Below are 22,568 nucleotides of genomic sequence, written 5' to 3'. Positions count from 1 at the left end.
AGCTCTGCTGAAGGCACTGAACAACAGAAAACACTTGTTAGGAAGTCACGTTGTTAGAGTTTAAAGATAGCTAACCCAAGGCATTGTATGCCTGACTTCATCTGTGCAAGGTATCCCTTCCTAATCTCTCCTTCTGTATGATCAGTGAAATCTATCTCCCGTATAATTACTGCGCACTCAATTTTCACGCGCAAGCAATGCAACATCTAAACATTTTGATTAAGTTTATATTCCGCTACGTAGTGAACGCGTATACGTTATGGCACTGTGTATGTGGAAGATTTTACCATCTCTCAACTCAGATCGCTATGCAAATGTCGGGGATCTGCCCGAACAATTTATGTGGACTCGTCGATTTCAACACTCGTGGCGATCGACAACGAGCTTTACCATCGGTGGACTCCAGACATGAACAATATATGCATCGTTCACACACCGCCCCACCGTTCAAATAGTTGTCAGGCAGGCGAATGGATACCGTATACGCATCGTGTTGGCTATGGCTTAGCTAACCCTTCCTCCCATGGAACAATGACTCCATGTTCTCTGGGAGTCCTTTTCTGATAGCGCACAGCTACAGGAAGGCGCTGTGTGCGCAGCTTCCTATAGCGAACGTGGAAGCACGCGAGCCTCGGCTTTGACCCGGGGTCAGCAGTGCGGTCCTCGGACTCGCAATGCACCAAGCAGCCGAGGCTCCCGCGCTGCTTGCTTGCGACGAATGGCTATATTGAGCCGGAGCGCGTGCTATTATAGAGCAGACCACCTCAAAAGAAAGCGACCGGCGCGCACTCACTGAGTATGGCCCACTCCTCGCCGTGGGAGAGCGCCCTGAAGTACTGCACCATGGAGTCCACGCATCCGGCGCAGTCGACGTTCTGCTTCTGCTCCTTGTTGGCGTTGCAGATGACCGGCAGCATGGGCAGCAGTATGGACGCCGTGCGCTCCAGGTCGATGCCCATCGACTTGAGGTCCATGGTTCGCGCGGGCCCCGCTACCAGCAGCAGGGCCAGCAGCACGGGCACCCAGCAGAAGCGACTCGCCATGACGCCTCCCGCGCCGAAACTCCGGAGTCGAGCGCTCAGGTCGTACCAGTGCCGCCGCCGTGCAGCCTTATCGCCGGTGGCGGGTCCCTCATCGCTCGCCCCTGATAAGCGGGCCCGATGGGATCGTCCGGTAGCCGAGCCGGTGCAAAGTCTGCGCAGGCAAAAAGAAGGAGAGAGGAGACCCCCATGAGAGCGAGAAGGTGCACGCGCGCGACATTTGCGAGCCAGCCCGCGTGCGCCATCGTGATTGAAAGGGCGGCAATAATAACGCTCCTCGGTCGCCGAAAGCCATCGCAGCCGACGAGAACCAGCGTGTGTTTTCGATATGCGGGCGTCTGTCCTACACCCCTGCATCAGCGAGCCGGAACTATGTGGCGGAGTATGCACACACAGCGCTCGAGTGTTGACAAGGACGCGCGTTTGCACGCTGGCCGGAGAGCGACCATGAGATGAACCAAGCCCGAGATGAGATATGCTCCGCGTGCTCAACGGTAGTTGTGGGACACGTTTCGTCGGCATCTGTGCGCCACTGACGTCGACCGATATACGCGGACAAGTCAAGCGAAAAACAGTTAGGAATGTCCCCTTGCGTTGTGACGTGTCGCAGCACTTTATTTTCTCTTTATTGCCGACTTCGACATCTAAAGTCACTGGTAACACTGGAGTGATTCACAGACTCGGACGTTCAGTGGGCGGGTCGCGGCGCGTTTATTATCTGGTTGAACGCAGGGATGTGGCCGTATTTGCGCCTTCCAGTAGTCGCGCGTATGGCGGCTGCTCCTTATTCCTCGTCTTCCCGATTGAGTTTAAATTAGTGCGGACGGTACTTTTTGCATTTCTCAACGGACTGCTCGTTTTACAGTTTCAATCTCTTTTTTAATGTCGGCCTCCTTTGAGTGCGTGAGCGGTCAGCGAGCGAAGAGAATACACAGCAGCAAATTACGGTGACCGCAGACTTAAACTATAGGCTATATGCTTAGAATCGAGAAAGGCATGTTTTGATCACTTATTTTGTTTATTAAGGTTTAATTAAAAGTAATCAAATGAACGTTCTTTTTCTTTTAAGCCACTGTTGATACATATTTATGTTCGTTTTTTCTTTCTCCCCCTTTTCTCAATTTTTGCAAACTAAAAAGAGGCTGGGAAGGTGGGGTTGGGGACGTTGACTGCAGCATCACACCTCATATCTCTTGGCTCATTGTTGTGCAAAAGAAGTGTTCGCGAAGGCGTAGAGTGGCAGGTCGAGATAGTTGCTAACGGTGAGCCGCGATACGATAACAGCGTCTACAGTGTGGAAGAAATAGAACCATCGTATGAGGCGTATTTGTCCCCGACTGAGCGACGCCGCGCGTCTAAACGTATTATTCGCCTCCTCCGGGTGCGTCGCCGTTACGTTTCGTGAGCGCTAGTGACCGGAAGTTGCCGATACGTAGCTGTGTGTGTGTGTGAGCGATCTTTAGGAAGGGTGAATAGATAGGTGCAGCGCCGTAACTGACTCTCAGGCTTGGTCACCTCAACAGCACTGCACGATGAAAGGGAAGTGGGGCGTAAAAGAAGTGAGAGAAATAGATAGCCGAGCGGGGAGGAAGCAAGAAGGTGGCAAGTAATAGTAAAAAAAGAAAGACATATAGTAGCGGAGCGGTTGCGGTGCGTAAAGTCGCGCTCTCAGGTGTTCTTGTTTTTTTTTTTTTTTGTCACAGAATTCAGTCAGTGCCGAAAATACACGCAGGCAGCCATATGTATAGCGCACGTCGCTCGTGTTCAACGCCGCCCGTACACAGGCCGCGGAGGGGTTGCTGCTCAACGTGAAGTCCTCGAGTCAAGTGACTCTTCAGTCAAATTTGTACATAAAAATTTCGCATGTTCTCACGTCAATTTCACGTTGAAGAGATAAACAAGCCATGCCAGGGAGGTCAACCATGGTCGTGAGACCAAGGAAGAAAGATAACAATAGGGAGTCTTAGGTTTCGAGTACCCAAACGTTAGGGCACGCAAACCGATAGGCCTAGAAAAGAGCGCAAAAAAAAAAGAGGGCAAAACAACGCAAGCAGGGCGAAGGCTTTGGATGCGCAAAGACACTTGGGTTCGCTATTTCTAAAGCTTCCAATTGAAGGAGGGGAGTCATTGTGGGCAAACCCGCAGATTAGTGTCCACTCACGTGTGTATAGTCCCCAGTTGACCTAAATAAGCACATTAGCGCTTTTGTGACCTCGTGACCTTCTGTGTCACTGCCCATCCTTCGACACTCAACGACGTACTTTAAAAGTGAAGCTCAACCTGCTAGACAACAGAGCGCTCTCAGAAGAAAAGATCCTTGGGCCATGGCCTATGCGTTCTTGCATGCAAGAGGCCACAAAAGCCCTTCTGCGTTTCTTGAAGGACACTGGAGTGTATGAACGCTTGTGACAGGGGAGATTCCTCTGCGATTGACTGTGAATGACTGACAATTATTTTTCTTATCTGTTCTTCTCTTTTCCCCCTCCCCAAGTGTAGGGTAGCCAACCGGGGACGTCCTTGGTTAACCTCCCTACCTTTCCTTCTTCGTTTCTTTCTTCCCCTCTCTCTCTCTCTCTGTGCCTATACCAGATTTCATCGGCCATAGTCCAAGGATCTTTGCTTCGGATATATATATATATATGGGTCATTCCATCTCAAGTGTACTCGGTGTTTTATCGACCATCTGCGATTCTGCTGAAAAAAATCATACTGTTTTACCTCAATGTGGGAAGTAATTAATTAAGCGATCTTTTTGAAAAAAAAATTTTCTAATGTCGTGAGGACGCTTTGAAAATTGCGCACACAAGTGAAACTATGCCAGGCAGAAAAATTTCTACAAAATTATTGCTTTGACCTATTACTGCGAATATTTTTTTAAATTGTCGCCAGACGATACTCTTTCGTGACTATTGTCGTTTATTACTTTTCATTTTAATTCACACAATTTTTAGCCGTAAGGAAAAGTCGACAATTGCCCCTTTTTTAATATTTTTTATAAAAAAAAGTAACATTTACATCAGGAATATATTCACAATAGGTGCTTTTTATGTGTGTATACTAGATGATAAAAATATTCTGATAAGAAATAAAACCTCAACTTTCGCTTAATGTCATGCTAAAAATGAAAAAAATTACGTTCTGACTCAATTTGTGGCTTCATTTTCGCAATGTAGCGTTCCAAGTAAAAATATGGCATAGTCGGCATTGAATAGTATGCTTTGCTGTCTATCTATGTACAAAGATTTAAAAGATTAAATTTTGTTTTAAGCGAGAAAAAAATTTTTGAACTGCACAATCACAACGTTGCGCGGAGCATCTCTTTGCTTCACCTTCACTGCATAGCACGTCGGTCGGCGTTTCAGTATGGCTCATTTTACGTGTTTCTTCTTTTTCTTTTTGAAGACGAGGTCTTCTTTGCGACTTCAGGTTGATTTGCGGTTCGTGGGGACTGAGTTTGTGGCCATTGTCATCTTGTAAAATTAGATAATTGCACGCCTTCTGGTGCACGTAGGACAAAAAATAGGCGTCTGAGTTAAGCTTGGGACGAAAAAGATGCACAAGGTTAGTGTACTACTATATACAGAGAAGCTATAAGGCGTAATTTTTAAAAAATACGGCGGAATAAATTCGATCCACATGTCACCATTCACCAAAAACGCGCCAGAACAGGAACCAGAACTGTGGCTTTATTCAACGAACAGGCGATTTGTGGCGTTCTGCTAAACCTAAAACAACGAAAAAGGCCACTGGCCCGCTTGATACCCAGAATGTCTGCGAAGCGGCTTTAAATGTGTGGTTGAAACACGTATTCGTATCGTAAACGCGTCCCGCGACGCCACCCACCGAGGTTGGGAAAGCGACGTCAGGACGACGGCATTACGAGCAGACGATAGGTGTGTCGTCTGCTACTGCTCCTCTTTATCCCAGGCAAAGCTACAGCTGTCACAGAAGCAAACCGGCGTTCATGTTTACAGTTTCTTTCCGATGGTCCATGTGTGAATAAAATGTATCAAGTCGACGGTCTGGACGATAGTTTCGGTGCGTCTTCAGTTTCTGAGAATTCAGGTACATGGATTTGCGTAATAATTCGTGGCACGTTTAAACTACACGATGTCTCTAGTTCACGTATTTGCTCTCCAAGACAAGGGGTGGTATTAGCACCACTGTATTGCCGGACGCACATAAAAATTCTAGCCTTACATTCGTAGGATGACGAAAAAACGTGGCCGTAAAGTTGAATTACGTTTCTTGCCTTTTTGCGTGGCACTGGTGGCTTACGTCAGTTAGACTTTCTGGCACATGTGCGCCAACATATAATTCAATGGCACGTGTTCCTGGCAATAGAATTTTTACGATTTATTTTCAGGTGCTGAATTACCGCACTGTTCACTTGGACCGAATGGGTGCCACGGGACAATCTACGTGAAAAATCAGTACATCAGTAGTGTCAAAGAACTGAGCGAATTTGATCGCCGGCTCTTGATTCTGCGTTCAAAATGCACACTGGATGATACAGTATGTGCCCATCATCACCACGTCTACGTAAAGAAGTACACACCGCACATAGCATCCAAATGGTGCTCGAATCCTATTTCTTGTCGCCTATTTCTTGTCCTAAGTGCACTAGAAGGTGTGCAATTATCTAATTTTACAAGATGACAATGGCCACAAACTCTGTCCCCACGAACCGCAAATCAACCTGAAGTCGCAAAGAAGACCTCGTCTTCAAAAAGAAAAACAAGAAACACGTAAAATGAGCCATACTGAAACGCCGACCGACGTGCTATGCAGTGAAGGTGAAGCAAAGAGATGCTCCGCGCAACGTTGTGATTGTGCAGTTCAAAAATTTTTTTCTCGCTTAAAACAAAATTTAATCTTTTAAATCTTTGTACATAGATAGACAGCAAAGCATACTATGCAATGCCGACTATGCCATATTTTTACTTGGAACGCTACATTGCGAAAATGAAGCCACAAATTGAGTCAGAACGTAATTTTTTTCATTTTTAGCATGACATTAAGCGAAAGTTGAGGTTTTATTTCTTATCAGAATATTTTTATCATCTAGTATACACACATGAAAAGCACCTATTGTGAATATATTCCTCATGTAAATGTTACTTTTTTTTATAAAAAATATTAAAAAAGGGGCAATTGTCGACTTTTCCTTACGGCTAAATATTGTGTGAATTAAAATGAAAAGTAATAAACGACAATAGTCACGAAAGAGTATCGTCTGGCGACAATTTAAAAAAATATTCGCAGTAATAGGTCAAAGCAATAACTTTCTAGAAATTTTTCTGCCTGGCATAGTTTCACTTGTGTGCGCAACCTTCAAAGCGTCCTCACGGCATTACAAATTTTTTTTTTTCAAAAAAATCGCTTAAATAATTACTTCCCACATTGAGGTACAACAGTATGATTTTTTTCAGCAGAATCGCAGATGGTCGATAAAACACCGAGTACACTTGAGATGGAATGACCCATATATATATATATATATATATATATATATATATATATATATATATATATATATATATATATATATATATATATATATACCAACAATCGGGAAGAATATCCACACATGCCACAGAAATGGACTCCAATGTTGCCAGGAAAGTCATTTTATTACTGTAGTTAATAATAATAATAATAATAATAATAATAATAATAATAATAATAATAATAATAATAATAATAATAATAATAATAATAATAACAACAATAATAATAATAGGTGCCACATCTCTAACAAAGGAAACTTCGTAGCGGAGCTCTGTTATTGTTATATAGGAATCAAAATTGCTTTCTGCAGTCGCGATCACTACGTTACCGTCTATGCTGTTTCACGCGGGCAGGCCTCGTCGATGCGCGAAACATGTGCAAATTATAGCTATTTCAAGATTGCTATAAGAAGGCGTGGACATAACAACTGAAGACCTAGCTTGTTTGTAAGAGCTAGTTCTTTTCATCTTGTTCCAGTTTAGAAGAAACATAAACGCTTGAATAATGAAATTTGTTTGACAGTGTCGTCTCGGCCACAAACTTAATGACGTCGCGGCAACAAAACTCCGTTTGTGCGCATGGTCCAGCGTGTACCGGCGAGGCGCGGCCGGCTTCCATTGTGCTCAGTCTCTAAACTGAGGACAGCATGTAGACGGTGTGAGCGCGGATTCACGGGGAATCGCACCGTCTGAGCAAGAGCTCAGATGCGTTTGGCCCCCGCAGTGACTGGCATGCTGACTTCAACGAGTGGAGCCAAGATGACTGTTATCACAGAGCCTTATACTGCACTTACTGCACGATGCATGGTTACATTCATATAATTTTTTTTTTACAGCGAGGCTGTATATGGCTAGCCGATTCATCCGTCTGTCGCCTGCACGCCGAAAACGCCCCCGGCGCAACCCCATGCGCATGCGCGAAAAAAAAGAAAGAGAGGCGTTGGATTGGCTGCGTCATTAGTGACATCGTTGCTCTCCGTCGCAGCCGAGGACGCGCGCAGCAGTTTCTGTCTGGCTGGGAAATGGGTTTGCCGCGCGTCATACGTACTCCTGAGGAGCAGGCAGCTTTCGCTCAGCAACGCCGCGAGCAGAACCGGGAACGAGCTCGTCTACGCCGTGCCGACGCTGCAGCCCGGGCACAGGAACAGGCTCGTGCCCACGAGGGTTGCAATGTGGGCTTGTTGGTAATGCATCTTCAAGGGGAGTATGGTAGTGCGATTAAAAGATGGGACAAAAGAAGACACATAGGGACACACATGTGTCCCTATGTGTCTTTTTTTGTCCCGTCTTTTAATCGCGCTACTGTACTCCCGTTGAAGTCTCGTGCCGCCGAGCGCAAGCAGCAACTGCGTATCGAGGTTCCGGCAGCCTATACCAAGCCGTCGTTTAATGTACCGTCGGGATTAACCCAGTGATAAACAACGGGGCCGCACGTTTCAACTTCGCTGGTTAACCATCTGTACGGAGTGCTTGGGTGATTTTTGTTTACTGTCCCTTAAGGCAAAGTTGAAAAAGAAAAGAAAAGAAAGAAGGTGAAAAAAAGAACGAACAAGCTTCGATTTAGATTTTCTAGTATATATTGTTCGATGAGAAAGGGCCCAAGTAAGCGCATATATTCCCTCCTCCAAAATAGTGCGCCCACCAAAGACCTGAACGCGCTTGCTCGCTCTCGTTCGCCGCCTCAAGGAACACGGAGGTCGTACATACCTCAGCAACCGCAGACAATTCGTTCTGTGCGCGGGCCATCGATAATTACGCAATGGACGGAAGCGGCGCGCTCGTTGACCGGCGCGAGGTCGCTCTCAAAAACTCGTCGGTATTCAGCGCCACGCGCACGCGGACAAAAGCGTTCCCGCAGGGCACTATAGGCCTATATCTTGCGGGCGGCTGTTTGTTCAGAATTTAGACATCGCGCCTATCTCTGGCGGCTGTGAGGGGACACGAATGCTTGTTTGCCGGGTCGTCAGAGTTCGTCCCGTTCGGAGGACGCACGCCCCGGCCTCCGCTATTGTTTCACTACGCCAAGTGAGCATTATACGTATGTATCTTTTGTGGTGTACGTAAGTAATGATGAGGAAGCAGAAGCATTACCCTGTACAAAGGATGAATAAGAAACCGAACTTTTTTTCATTGAACGAGCTTTTTGTGCCCATAAAACAAAACAACACTTAATGACAGCGCGCCGCGGGCAATTGACAGTTCGTCAATCTAATGCGCGCTGCCCCCACCCCCCCCCCTCAAGTGGCTTCAACATTGACGCACGCACTGCAGTACATTCCCGAGTATGCTCGACTCGCGCTCACGTAAACTGGAGAGTATAGGTGCGACACAAATCTCAACGCGCGTAATCTGTTTAGGCTCGCATCTGTCACGCTATCAAACTGGCGATGACGTTAACGATGATCGGTATGCAGCTAGCGCGTCTTGCGCGGAGCGATAAGATAAACAGCGATAATTTGGTGAAGTTCGTCATAGGCAAAGAGAGAGAGAGGGAGAAAAGCAAACTGATGCCCTCGTGACAGTAATTAAAAAAGTTAAAGGGCCACAACCACCTCTGATAATTCAGAGAGACAGTCCCGTGCTCCCCTCCAGGCATTTCCGCTTCCTTCTTCGCACGTCTTGACGTCAACTGGGGGGGGGGGGGGGGAGCATTTAGGTGACGTTATGAGGGTAAAAGCCGCCGATTGGTTCCCTTACACACGAGCGACATCAGTTCTAATTCATCTGCAAGCACTCTTTTGCCATGCCAGTGGGATTCCAGCTCTTCGTCGTCTTCTCGTTTGCTTCCGTCCGCAATCAACTGGTTTCACCTCGCGTAGCGCGTTTTGCACTGCGCGTGTGATGGCAACAGTGTGTAGCCGAAAAGCGCAGGGACCTGATAGCCGGAAGTTGGCGGTGTTTTCAAGTAAGAAAAGAGCGCACAATGACGTAGTGTTCACGTGTCTTATAGAACAGTACACGCGGCGAGGAGGAGAAATCACCTTCATTTTTTATGACTGAAGTTGCGGGAAAGCCTGCAGAAGGAAAGCGAAAGCCCACAAGCCACATTCTCTGAAGATATCCGGATCTTTGTTAAAATTATTTCGCAGTTTTGTTTCCATTTTAATGAAGTTACGAATAGCAGAAAGCAAAGCTGATAACTGGCTGTTATGAGCTCCGCCCATAGCTGTATGATTCTGTGACAGCTCCTCATCGATAACATTTCGAGCGACTTGCACTACATTCTCCCTGTCTGATGACAGTTAAATCATCTCTCGTGCCTTCGTTGCAAAGGCACGAAGGTTCTGTTTGCTTGTTTGTCCTTGCGCTTTAAAAAAAATCTAACTACTAGCTCTCAGTATGGCCTGGCCGACAACTACAAGTTTAAAAAGCTCACCAATATAATATTACGTTGGTTGTCTGACAAATGCATATTGGCGCAAGGTTAACACGCACATTTAGAAGGGCGGCGCTTAGGTTTGCATTAGATGGTGGAGAGAGACCTTACATCCCGCGCGACCAATATACCTATGTATGGGGAAAAAATTAAAAAGAAAGATAAATAGGCGAAGCACTGAAAGTAATCTAGGTCTTGCACTCAGACGAAAAAGTACAGCAATATTCTGCTACACTACAGGCTATACAGAAGAACTTACCCGCCACCTCACCCCAGTCTAACTGGGGAAGAGGCAGTAACCTTAGTGCCGCCGCCCCAGTTATCTATAACTGTCCTTCTCTTGTCTTTTCTCGTGTCCGGCATCTCTGGTAGATAACTAATTTGCAAATATCGCCCATGCCATGTATTTCTATGCACCCGTTTCCTTTACGCTAACATTTTTTTATGCGGTAACTTTGAATCAGCTCGTTCAATGATCAGATCTTCTTGTGTCATTTAGGCTTACTAAACCATGCACACGCAAAAAAGAAAACATAAAAGAAAGGAACTAGGAAAATGAAAGAAAGAAACAAAGTTGTCGAATACGCCATGGTACTGTTTAACAGGAGCTATTATATCATAATAATAGAAAAATTTATCATTCGCACTTCAAAAGAATCTGCAGCTAGCGTGATTGTGTTTTCAAAAGAATATCGTTGCACGAGTGCTATTACTGAGGAATGCTATAGACCCGCAGGGTCAGCAACAAACCGCCACCGAGAGAGAACGCAGAGTATCACAACCTAAAGTTTGCTAAATCACTAGAAATAGAAAGAAAAAAAAAAAAACCCGCTTTTGTATACAGCTTTCGCGTTTCCTTGCAGAAAATACATGATGCAGGGGCATGTGACGACGCAGGGTATGGCTTTCTCAGCACATCCTGTGTACGAAGTCTGAACGCAGGCGACGTCGTGATCGCCGGAAACAAGAAAAAAGTAAGTAAATAAAAGAAACGAAACAGACTGCAGGAAAGACGCACACGAAACCATCGCATTTCGCAATATCAGAGTCTGGCAATATAGGCTCGCGGTGGTATATAGTCGCATATATATAGCCTATACTGCGCGGGATGTTTTAAGAATACACGGAATGACTGTTGAGTCGAATGAATACTTATTACGGGTGCTTCGGGGTGGGGATTTGTTCTCTGGCTCATCGTACTACATCCGGTCGCCATGGAAGAGGGTGCGCAATAACGGGGAATGACATTAAATGGGAAGCCGTCAATGATGGTCTTTTGCGTGGTGACCCGCTGACGGCCTTCCATAAGCGCGCGCCGACAACTCACCGATTCCGGCGCGCACGATCATTTCTTTTTCTTTTTTTCTCTGCGCAACAAAACTGTTCCCAAAAGCAGTCTTCCCGAGGAGCCATATACACACGCGTTGACGGCGGGTCATATGAATCGATGCCGCACGTCTTTCTGCAATGTGCTTAGAACAAAACCTACCGTAATTTTGATGATAGATAAACATCAATTGTGTCGACAAGGAGACAGCAGCTAAAGAGAGGGAAAGAAGAAATGAGAAACACGTGGCGATTCAACAGAAATGACCCCGACGATATGTGTGTGGGGGAGGGGTGAGCAGAGGAGGAGGGATCAGCTGAAGATTGCGCTTCTATACTTGCTGTGAAGGCAACGCTAAACCAAAGAACCGAGTGAAGACAGCGAGAGACAGGTCGGGGCAACTTGCCTGTATAACTTCGGGGCTCTTGCGACGTTGAGCGCGGTGTCTTTGGCGCTCCCTTATCGATCATGTAACGCCAACTGTGCCGCGCAAGCTCACTTGCTGAGCACACACACACATGAATGCCTGTACATGTTCGAAAGTGTCGCGCAGTTATCAGCGCAAGTGCGTGCGTCCTTACGTGTGCCTACAGATAACAAACAGTCGGCACACAGGCTGTTTGCTATATGCAACTCATACGAGGCATGCCATCAAGTTGCATGGGATAAAGTACCATGCGCGCTGCTTCCTACGGTTGTGCTCTCAGTCATAAATTACGCCGAATAACGTGCACGCAGGCTTATACGTATACGGCCCGCGTCCACGCTGCTTGGAGAGGAAACGACGTATTTATATACGTGTCCCCGACAAGTGAACCCGGCCGCCTTCAAGTGCTTTCCGACACTTTCTCATTTCTTTCTTTGCGTGGATTCCAGCTTTCTTGCGCCGCACAACAGCCGACTGTATAAGAGCGCAGGTATGGGCCTCATAATCGTGTCGTGGTTTTGGCACGTAGGACCCCAGAATTTAATTTAAGAGCGCAAGTGCCCAACTAAATGGAAACTTACGATCGCCTCGCTATATGCGCGCGGAGTTAGCGGCAAAGCCGAATCCGTGGTTCACGCAGTTACGCGAAGACAGCGCGCAAAGAGAAGAGCATATGGGCCAGAAAAAAAAGAAAAAAAAAAAGATGAGTCGGAACACAGCGCACGGGCTGGCATCACTCAGAGGCGACACCGTGGCAGCTGCCGTCCCACGCTGCCGCGGCTCACCGCGCTGTGCACAGTTGCGTCCTGCAGGCGCCGCGCAGCGGTAAAGCATTTTGCGACCCTGGCGCCCGACAGAGGCCGAGCTGTCAAAGTGAGAGCGGAGCTGCGCGGCCCTCTGTGTTTCGCATGCACGCGGGCGAATAACAGACAAATGGAAGCGAAAAGGGGAGGGGGGGGGTCGGGAGAGCGCGCGGGGGGGGGGGGGGGAGATGCGGACGCGAAAGCCGCGCGTTCTCAATCTGTCCTCGCCGCGTCCGGGCCGTTGCTTCGCGTTGCAAAATCGACTCCCATTCAAGGCGAACACGTAATCGCGTGGGAGGCCATCGGTATACGATAGGGACACAATTTATCGGTTTCCCGAGGCGGCTTCCCCTGTACTTCTCCGTTGGCGCTGTATCGCTGGGCGCAAAAGCGAGGCACACGCACGGCCACGCGCCCTTGGCGAGGTCTCTGATATCCATGCTCGGATGTGTGGCACAGTGGCGGAACTATTACGTGCCAGTGGCCCGGATATCGAGACGATAGCGGCGAGCGAACGCTCCACTCCCGATGAAGGCGCGTGCCGGTGCACGTATGCCTGTGTGTACACACAGGCAGTTACGAATTGACTTAAATTTAATTCTGGGATTTTTTTTTTTTTTACGTGACAAAACCACGATCTGATTGTGTAAGGCACGCCGTAGTGGGGGGCTCCGGATTAATTTTGACCACCTGGGTTTGTTTAACGTCCACGGATTACACGGGGCACGGGCGTTCTTGCGTGTCGCCCCCATCGAAATGCGGTCGCGCCGCGGCCGAGATTTGATTCTCGACCTCGTGCTTAGCAGCGCAACGCTAAAGCTACAAAGCAACCGGGGCGCGCACAAATCTGCCGCATAATATAATATTAATTGGGGAAGTATAAGTCGCTCGTTAGTTTAATAAACCTTGTGTCGTCATTCGTTGAAGCCAAAGAAACGTATATTTAGATGCATAAACGTTTCGAGTTGACAAAGCAACATACTTTTGGGTAACATTGCCGTCTTCGTTTTTTTTTTTTAAAACTAGAATTAAAGGGAATATACACTCGGTTAGTCGATTTCGACAGCATGAACTTCACGTGTCGCCCCTTCCGGTGCTCTTCTAATTGCGCTGCGACTGCGATTACCCTTCTTTAATTCTATATTTTCGAGGGCAATTACACACATAACCATGCAACGCCACCTTAACGGCGTTATTTTATATGCATTTTATGTACGCCCGCTCCCCGGATGCCTTGAAGCATTCTGCCTGTTCGGCGGAGAAAGGGGTTCGCCTTGGATCATTGCCTAATTCTACTGTGCGACCTGTCAAAGAGTGTGCATTGTAGCGCTGCGGGACTAATGCGTTACCGTGTTCGCTGAGATGGAGTTTCCCGTTAACAGCTTAGGGGCAACAGGAGGTCCGGATCCTTCTTTACTGCCTCATTGCGATCGCAAGTGTGGTGCAACCTTCGCACCTTTTGTGTGACTGCCTTCCATACGATAACAGGCTTGCCCTTTGCTCCGCTTTAACGCAATTAGATGGCAAGCCTTTAGGAGAAGATTCTGGGACCGTAGCCTCGTGCGTCTGAGATGCACAAAGCCACTAGCCGCCGGCTTACGTAACTGCTTGTGACTGACTGATCGATGAACAATTCAGTGTGCCTGTGCCTGCGTGCGGGGAACCTTCCTCCTCTGCTTCGCGCCTTTCTGTGCCCTTTCTCTAGTCTGCGGGGTCATGCAACTGGGCCCAGCCTGCGCTTCAGGCCATTCGATCAGCCCTCATTTATATCTCTCTTCGCGCCCGGGACATAAAATGTCTAAATAAAACGCTATATAAGACCAAGTTTGATGCCTTTACCAAAGGTCTTCGGCAATCCTATATGGTCTGGCGGACTGCGATATTTAGTTCGATTTCAGTGAGTAAATTTCAATTTAGTCGATATTTAGTTCAATTTCGCAGAAAATTTTGCAATTTATATTTTTTTTTTTCACTCTACATCCACGCCATGGCGTTAGGTATAGTGAAAACGTGTGTGCAGATTCACACAATTTTGAATGCCGCCATTCGCAAGGCGGTGTCATCTTGCAGCTTGCAGAATGTAGTACTTGCCTTCGTGGGTGCAGGCGCAGACTCGCTTCCAGTATGGCAGCAGAGAAGCGAATCAATGTTGCAACGGTCACGAGTCTTTCGCCAAGCCAGCAACTTTAACTTTTTTTTTTCCTTCGTGCGACGACTTTCATGCGCAGAGACGACGCCATCGTTTTGTTGAAGCCCAGTGGTTGTAAGCGTGAGCTGCGTGTAAGCGAGCTATCCGCGTTGCAGAAGAGAAACACCTTGTTGTCGTGCGCTAGCTGCTATAGCCTATTTTTCCTCGCTAAAAGCGTTTGAAAGCAGCTTTTGCCAATTCTTTGCACATCGGGGAAATTCCTGGCCGGTACACACTGCCGTGCCAAACGTACTCTATCTCGTGTCGATAATTCATTGCATGCTGCGGAAAAAATCTATAGGTGTCATGAGTGTAGCAATGAGGGGAAAGCAACCGGGCCCGTGACTCTTTCTGTCTCCATCCAAAGTGTGATTGACCCTGCGCGAAAGGTTTTCCCCACTATCTTACCACGTGCACGATCGGGGCTCATGTAACCTCCTCCCCAAGTCCCGGTGCGCTATAATGGCAGTTATTTGAAACGATTGTAAAACCGCAGCAAGTGCAGCGGTCTATGTTAACATAGCCGTTAAGTAGCCGGTCTTGCTACTTTGCGAGAATCCCGTATTAACACACTTGCGCCGGCAACACTATTTAAATGTGCAGCGAAGGCTTGATGCGTCGTTCCCTGTCGTGGGGCCGTCTGGTCACGGTGACGGCACAAGGGATAAACGACGCGTCGCTTATGGTGAAACCGCGGCCCGACCCCGAGCGGAGAATTGGAAAGCGCCGCAGCATGCATACACGCAGCAGCTCTGACAACTGGCTCGCGTAACAGCGTCCACAGCGCGAGGTATATGGAGGAAGGACCGCCGGAGGGCCGAACAGGGAGCGCCGGCGTCTCCCCGCCTCTTCGGGGCCCCGTGCCAGCATGCGTCACCGAGGCCGGCACGCGCCGAGCGAGTCCACCACGCGCGCAGGACACGGCTGTCGCACGCCTGCTCATCGGGACTAATCGCTGACGCGGCGGCTGCTACGCGGAATTCCACCGGGTCGAGCCGCGGGGCGCGTTACGCAACGCGAAACCGGTTATATCCTCGCTGGGGGCCAATCCATCCTCCGGCGCTCCCTCGCCTCCTTCGGCTCACGTTTCGTTCCGTTTGTCAACCGGCGCGTCACTCTTTGGGTTATGCAGGCAACTTTGTTTTCGCCGTGGTCGTGTGTGCATATATATAAACACACACACACTCGCAGCCTTTCCCCTTCGACGCGGCGACTTAAACGACGCGTCATGCGACGGACGCGGCCGTTCTCTTCCGCCCACGTTCGGAGAGCGACCAGGTGGGCGTGCGGAGGAGCCAAACGAGCGGAGAGGGGGAAGAACAGCCGGTCTTGTAGAACGCGCACTTGTCTTCTCCGCCACAAGCATCATCAGCCGTGTGTCTATGCGCTTTCGCAACGCGGGTGGGGGAAGGCATTAATGAACAGAAGGGTGGCAAAAGTCGGCTTGGCCTTGTGAACAAAGTAGGGTGCATTTATGGATGAAAGCGTATACATAAACAACAGCGTCATAATCGATCTTTTAATATTTCTATATCTCTCTTTATCCCTCATTGTTCTTTTCGTTGTTGTTTTTTCAGGCTTTAAAGATTCCTCTGCGGCATTCTAGCTTCGTGGTCCTCATTTATGCTGATCGCACGAAGTGTACCTGTTCGCTGATATTTCGGCGAGAAGTGTATGGGGCCGAATTTACGCAGCTCTCCATTCGTAAGAGCGCTATTTGTGATTGGGTCGGCCGCCTTCGTTAACAATACGTTTGGTGTCTCTATTGGCTGGTATTTGTTCTTGCCAACTGATCTGGCTACAGAACTGCTTCATGAATACGGTCTCTGGGCCCCGTAATTACAAATACAAAAAAATTGTTACGCTAGAGCTGTTCGTAGGAGCAGAGGCCCGCCTATCATGATGTTCGACATATTAGAGAAGGCGGCGGGCTAATGGCAAAAATCGCTTACGACCGAAAAGCTTTGTCAATTTTGACGCTGGTTCCTTGCGCAAGCGACTCTGAAATTTGGAGCCAGGTGCGCTCGAACGGTCTAACAAAAGCTTACTCGCACAAATTGATTTATAACTACCGACGCCCTGGGACAGCTTGTAATTTGTAAAAGACTCTATGCGCATGCGCTGTGCTATTTTACCGTTTATTACCTTTACAATGACGCCCATGCAGCTTTCTCAAAGCGGCAGTAAAGCAACAGCTACAACGTTTCTGCGACGGATCGCGGAGTTTAAATGACGCGGTGACAATGATGACGTGATGCTGCTCCAGCGTCAGGGACATTAGCCGCGTGTACTTGAATGCCGCTAGCGTCGCACTTCTACGCGCCATCATAGTGCGACCCGCCAACGTTTACGTTTAGCACATCAGCCCGGCTCGTGTTATGATGCCCGAAACAAAATCGCGCCTTTCTTTTTCGTTTTTTAAGAGCCCACCTCGGCTTGTTAGTGGAGCTGTGGTAGTACGTGTGGAAAGTGGAAAGGTTGGCGCTGCCTTCTGCAGCCCAGGAAGGAGCACGGCTCATGCGCCATATGGAGTAGAGCAAACGCCAGGAGTAACGCTTTCGCTTTCTCACCTTTGCAATGCGATGCGCTTACCGTTTGCACGCATCCTCTAGCGGTGACTTCACCCACCGCTCAAGCTATATCCGGCTGGCATCATCTCCGTTTACAGGAAAGCGTGGGCTCGTTCATGTATACAAGATGATGCGACTACAGAAGAGATCTCGCTTATAAAGCTCTTGTGTAAGTGCCCATGCATGCGCAACTGGTTGCAATTGCAGCAATTGTCTCGACATCACTCATCGTTCACTCCTCATCGACGGCTTCCGAATTTTCCCCAATGAGGAGACACTCTCACAAGAGAAGCTTTGTGAATAAGGGCCCTGGGCTCATATTCTCAAAGCACTTCGTACGCTAAAGTAGTTCATAAGAAGAGGCGCCTGCCATAGGCGCCGACTCGGAGGGGGCTCGGGCCGAGGCCCATCTAAAGTTTTCCGGGAGAAAGGCAGAGCCCCCCCCCCATTACCAGAGTTTTGTTACCCACATCATTTGAGGTTTCTTTTACCTATTCACTTAAAATTTTATTGTGCCTAAAGGCTTACTCCATCATTGTTGGCGCGGACTTGCACGGCTTTTAATTTATGCTTTCGCTTTATTTCTGCAAATCCTGACAATAGGAGGACAAGAGAGAGAGATGAAAGAGATGAGAAAGGCCGGGAAGTTAATCGAACGATAGATATCCAGTTTGCTACCCTGCACTGGGGAAGGGGTAAGGGGAGACAGAAAGATCTTTAAAAAAATGCAGACACATGAAAAGAGTGGGAGAGGGGAAAGGAAAATATTAGAAACACACATACAAAGGAACGCAGGAGTGTCACAGTCGTTCAAGTAGGTCGCTTGACCGGAGAAACCTCAGTAACGCCTTCACCGCCTTCTGGTGTGAAGGTCACATCAGCCGGCACTCCAAGATTATCTGCTCAGAAAACGGCCGGTCATCGAGGCGTGCCATCGCCGTCACGAGCGACTGTCTCTGGGAGCTGTAACGAGGACAATGACAGAGGATATGTTCGATTGTTTCCTCCTTGCCGCAACTATCACAGGCAGCACTGTCAGCCATTCCGATGCGGAAAGCAAATGCATTCGTCAAAGACACTCCTAGCCATGGTCGGCAGAGAACAGCTGTCTCGATTCGGGATAGTCGAGATGGAATGCGTAGTCGGAGGGATGGGTCCAGGCGGTGCAGTCGAGTATGTCGGAAAGCTGGCGTGTTCCACATGGCATCACGCACTAGCATGCGAAGCTTTGCTGCTGCGTCAGTTCTTGATAGGGGAATGGGTTCCTTCACGGCATTTTCGTGAGCCCTCTTAGCAGCTTCGGTGTTTTCGTTAGCCTTGATGCCGCAGTGGTCTGGGAGCCACTGAAAAGTGATTTCCCTTTCTCTGTTAGCTGGTGATATAACTGTCTTATTTCTAGCACAAATTGATCTTGTAGTCCACGACGTAGAGCGTATATCAAACAATGCAGGGCTGCCTTCGAGGTAGCCCTGCATATTCGAGTGAATATGCTCCATCTCCGAGGTAGGTCTTCATGGACCATGCGAAGTGCGCTGCGAAATGCAGCAAGCTCCGCAGCAGTCGACGTTGTCCGGTTAGATGTTTTAAACTGAATGGTCTCGGCTTTTTCGGGAAAGATCACAGCTCCTGTAGATTCGTACACAGTTGTCGAGCCATCAATGTAAATCTGCAGATGATCCTTGTATGTCTCGTGCAGCATGAATAGAGATAGCTGCTTGAGAGCTTGCGACAAAAGTCCTGCTTTCGTTCGAATTCCCGGCACTGAGAGTCGAACTTGTGGGCGAGCCAAACACCAGGGAGGTGCAAGGAGCCTCTCGGCAGGCGTATAATCGTCACTGTACGGCGACATCTCCTGGCAAAAAGAAGCACCGGGCCGGTCTTTCGGTAGCGCGGCGAGGTGGTGGAAAGGGGCGCGGGCAACGTGCCTGATGTCTGCTCTGAGCACTTACAATGTCATATGAGTTGTGACTGAATAACCTTGAGCTAACATAATTATCTCCACTGTTGATGTGCAGCGCGGTAATCCAAGACAAACCCTGAGTGCCTGCAACTGTGCACTCTCCATTGTGTGGTTGTTACTTCTGCAGGTATTGCTCAGTACAGGTAAGCTGTAGCTCAGATACCCGAGAAACAGCGTCCTGTAGAGTTGTAACATCGCGTGTACTGACGTACCCCACGTTTTCCCTCCAACAAATCTGAAAAGGTGTGAAATGGCCGTTACGCGTTTCTTCAGATAGGCCACATGGGGACTCCCGCCGAGGTCTCGGTCAATGATCGCCTCCAATGATCTGTGCGTCCTGGCGCAACATAGATTTTTCCCATTGATAAATACGGCGTACGACGTCATTGACTTCCGCGTAAACGCGACCAGCGCAAATTTCTCAGGTGAAATCTGGAGACCTTGTTCGCGAAGATACGCCGATATCGAAGTCGCGGCTTTTTGAAGCCTTGCGCGCACCTGAGGACGTGTTACACCTGATGTCCACATGCATATGTCATCGGCGTTCATTGGTATCTGGACAGCACTTGGTATACGTTCCACGAGACCAACAAGGACAAGATTGAATAGTGTGGGGCGCTCAAGATGCCACCTTAAGAAACACCACGGTGTGTGTAGTGTTTAGAGGTTGGACCGTCATCGGTGTGCACAAAAAAAGACCTCATGTGTAAGTAGTTGCGGGTACACTCGGCCACCAAGACCAACCGATTAAAGAGCATCCAGTATGGCGCCATGAGGAACATTGTAATAAGCTCCTTTTACATCCATAAACAAGGCGACAGATAACAGTTTACATCTCTTTTGATGTTGGACGTAAGTGAACAGATCGATGACATTATCAATGAAGCAGCGGAGACGTCGAAAACCGGCCATAGCGTTTGGGTAAACTTTGTAACGTTCCAGGTACCACTCCAACCTGGCAAGGATGATGCGTTCCATCACCTTCCCTACGCAACTAGGAGGACAAGCGCATTAGAAGCAGCAGCGGCGGCTACCTCATCCGCATTTTCTCACTTCAACATTTTTTTTTGTTAATTTCCACAGTAAACACCATGCACAGACAAATATTTAGATATATACACCGAGAAAAGTTTATTCTATTTTTTTAAAGAGAAGGAGATAGCCAAGTAACAATTATTTCAAATGGTATGCATAGCCTATGCCTAGAGAATGAATATGTTGTTGTACACGTTCGCCTCGCTTCAAATTGCTTTGCCTGTTTTTTATGCTGAAAAAAAAAAAGAGCATACTTCAGTGACCCCTTCGGCAGAGCCTTTCATTAACGGCTTGTGAAATTCACGTGAATGATATGTGTCTCAGTATTGCTTCTCTTTCCAGTAAGTAATGCTAACGACTCACGAAAAAAAAAGTTTTTTAATAATTTACAACATTTATTAGAGATGGAAACATCGACACTTGCTTACAGAGGCCATAAATATATTTTCTCCCAGTAATTCACTCAGTAACCGAAATGAGGCCAAGCAGAATTCATACAGAACGAGAATCAGCGGCGCTTATACTCGGACTCACAGTAGAAAAAAAAAAGAAAAAAGAAGAAGAAATGCTGCAGTTTCGTTGGAAAGGCGAAGCAGTACTAATGATAGCGAAGTATAAGACAAATACACGAAGGAAGATTACACCACCGAGAGACGCCAGGTCCTTGGTGTGCGAGAAGGCTCAAGTCGTGAAATTGAATTGCCTCCTACTATGAGGTCTTGTAAATACTCATATAAGGCCGTCACTTCCGTGAATAATAATCCTTTGAGGTCACACGAATTATAGGTCATATCTGTGCAGGAAAGGGACGAGAAACTTTTTTTGGAAGTAAGACGTCTTTACTTGACTTTTTCGGCTGGCGCACCAGCCTTCGTCACAGTACAGTACTCTGACGAAGGCTGGTCCGCCAGCCCAAGAAGTCAAGTAAACACGTCTTCCAAAAAGTTGGTATATATATATATATATATGAGTGGCTTCGGAAAGCCACTCATGGGGCAACGGTCGGCGCGATAACGCGATGATCGTCACTGCGATTGGCAATATCGGGCCGTAGTTATGTAAGAAAATGCTTGCGCATGCGGGCCTTGGGATCGAGTTTGCAAATATCTTCGCTCGTAAGAACCGTTTGTCATTGCCTGGCTGCATTCACTAATATTTTGTTTTCTGTAACAGTTAACACTTACTTCATATAGATGCGAGCGAAATTGGTCCGGAGTTGTGAACACTGCCATGCGCCAGAAACACTTAAACACGAGTTTTTCGCTGGTCCCGCGTATACGCGCCAGAAGGGCAGAGACTGATCCCTTCGATTGCACGTCGATAGCGGGCCGCTATACTTGTTTCGGGTCTTTGACCTGACGCTAACAGCGCAGCCGTGATTACAGAGGCCGCTCCATAGCCTTTTCTACAAGCCGCTGCAGACTGTAGACACACGACTTTAGCGAGGCGGCAACAGGGCGGACTGGTATGTGTGCGCACTTCCTTTTCTTCGTCCTCATCTCTCTTTCTCTCCTCGTCTCCCTTCACCAGCCGAGTAGCGAGCCAGAGAAATCTATAGAGCAGGCCGACGTCTCTGCCTCCATGAAAAATAAATACTTCTCTCTCTTAATTGGACACTAAAGAGAAAAATAGGTTGAGCTGTATTAACAAATTATACTTGCACAACACCGAAAAAAAAAAAAAGCTGCTCTCACCGCTAAAGAGGGGCTCGATAAACCAGAAAAAAACGACCAACCGAAAGACAGATGTCGAAGTCGAATTCAAGTTCCCGCACCAGTTTGCAGTGACGTCATAGACTTTGACGGCGCCTGCTCTGGCCTGGTCAATCTATTTACTGTCCCATAACGATCGAGCCCGCAGGAACTGTAGATAAAGCTAGTGCAGCGCAAATAAGACAAGATACGAAGACCAGACGACCGGACGCCACGGCTGCAACGCGCTCACAACTGGTTTACTGGAGTCCGCTAGAAGACCAGTAGAAGCCGTACAGTAAAATGCGAATGCGCACAGGTTTAGTATGACTAAGGAAAGGAATAAAGAAAACCACATCTTGCTTCCAAATATACACACAGAAGTATCGCTGGCAGAAGTATCGAGGCGGAAGCTTGGCCGGGAATTTTGGACATTGCCCCCCTGTGGTTATCTGTCCAACTTCACCACATTGCAACAGCGTAACTGAAGGGGCAGCATTTTGAAATATGATATTCCTCAAAGGCCGCCCGAATATCAACAATGTTCAATTTGCAATGTCGAGAGGGTACTTATAATAATAATAATAATAATAATAATAATAATAATAATAATAATAATAATAATAATAATAATAATAATA

The 22,568-nt window shown here is 47.7% G+C and overlaps 1 protein-coding gene across 1 annotated transcript in view; it reads right to left on the bottom strand.

Annotated features, from left to right (window-relative positions):
• LOC126548169 (nose resistant to fluoxetine protein 6-like) overlaps nucleotides 1–22,568 on the bottom strand; it is an 82,711-nt gene that overhangs the window by 43,798 nt on the left and 16,345 nt on the right. Inside the window, exon 2 of the mRNA XM_050196296.2 lies at nucleotides 794–1,194. Coding sequence (XP_050052253.1) covers nucleotides 794–1,043 — 250 coding nt within the window. The 5' untranslated portion in view covers nucleotides 1,044–1,194. The remainder of the gene's footprint in view (nucleotides 1–793; nucleotides 1,195–22,568) is intronic.

This window comes from Dermacentor andersoni, chromosome 1 (assembly GCF_023375885.2).
Source record: "Dermacentor andersoni chromosome 1, qqDerAnde1_hic_scaffold, whole genome shotgun sequence".
In the NCBI taxonomy this organism is placed as follows: domain Eukaryota; kingdom Metazoa; phylum Arthropoda; class Arachnida; order Ixodida; family Ixodidae; genus Dermacentor; species Dermacentor andersoni.
Note: the sequence above shows the minus strand (reverse complement) of the source record. Positions and strands in the feature narration are given on the sequence as shown.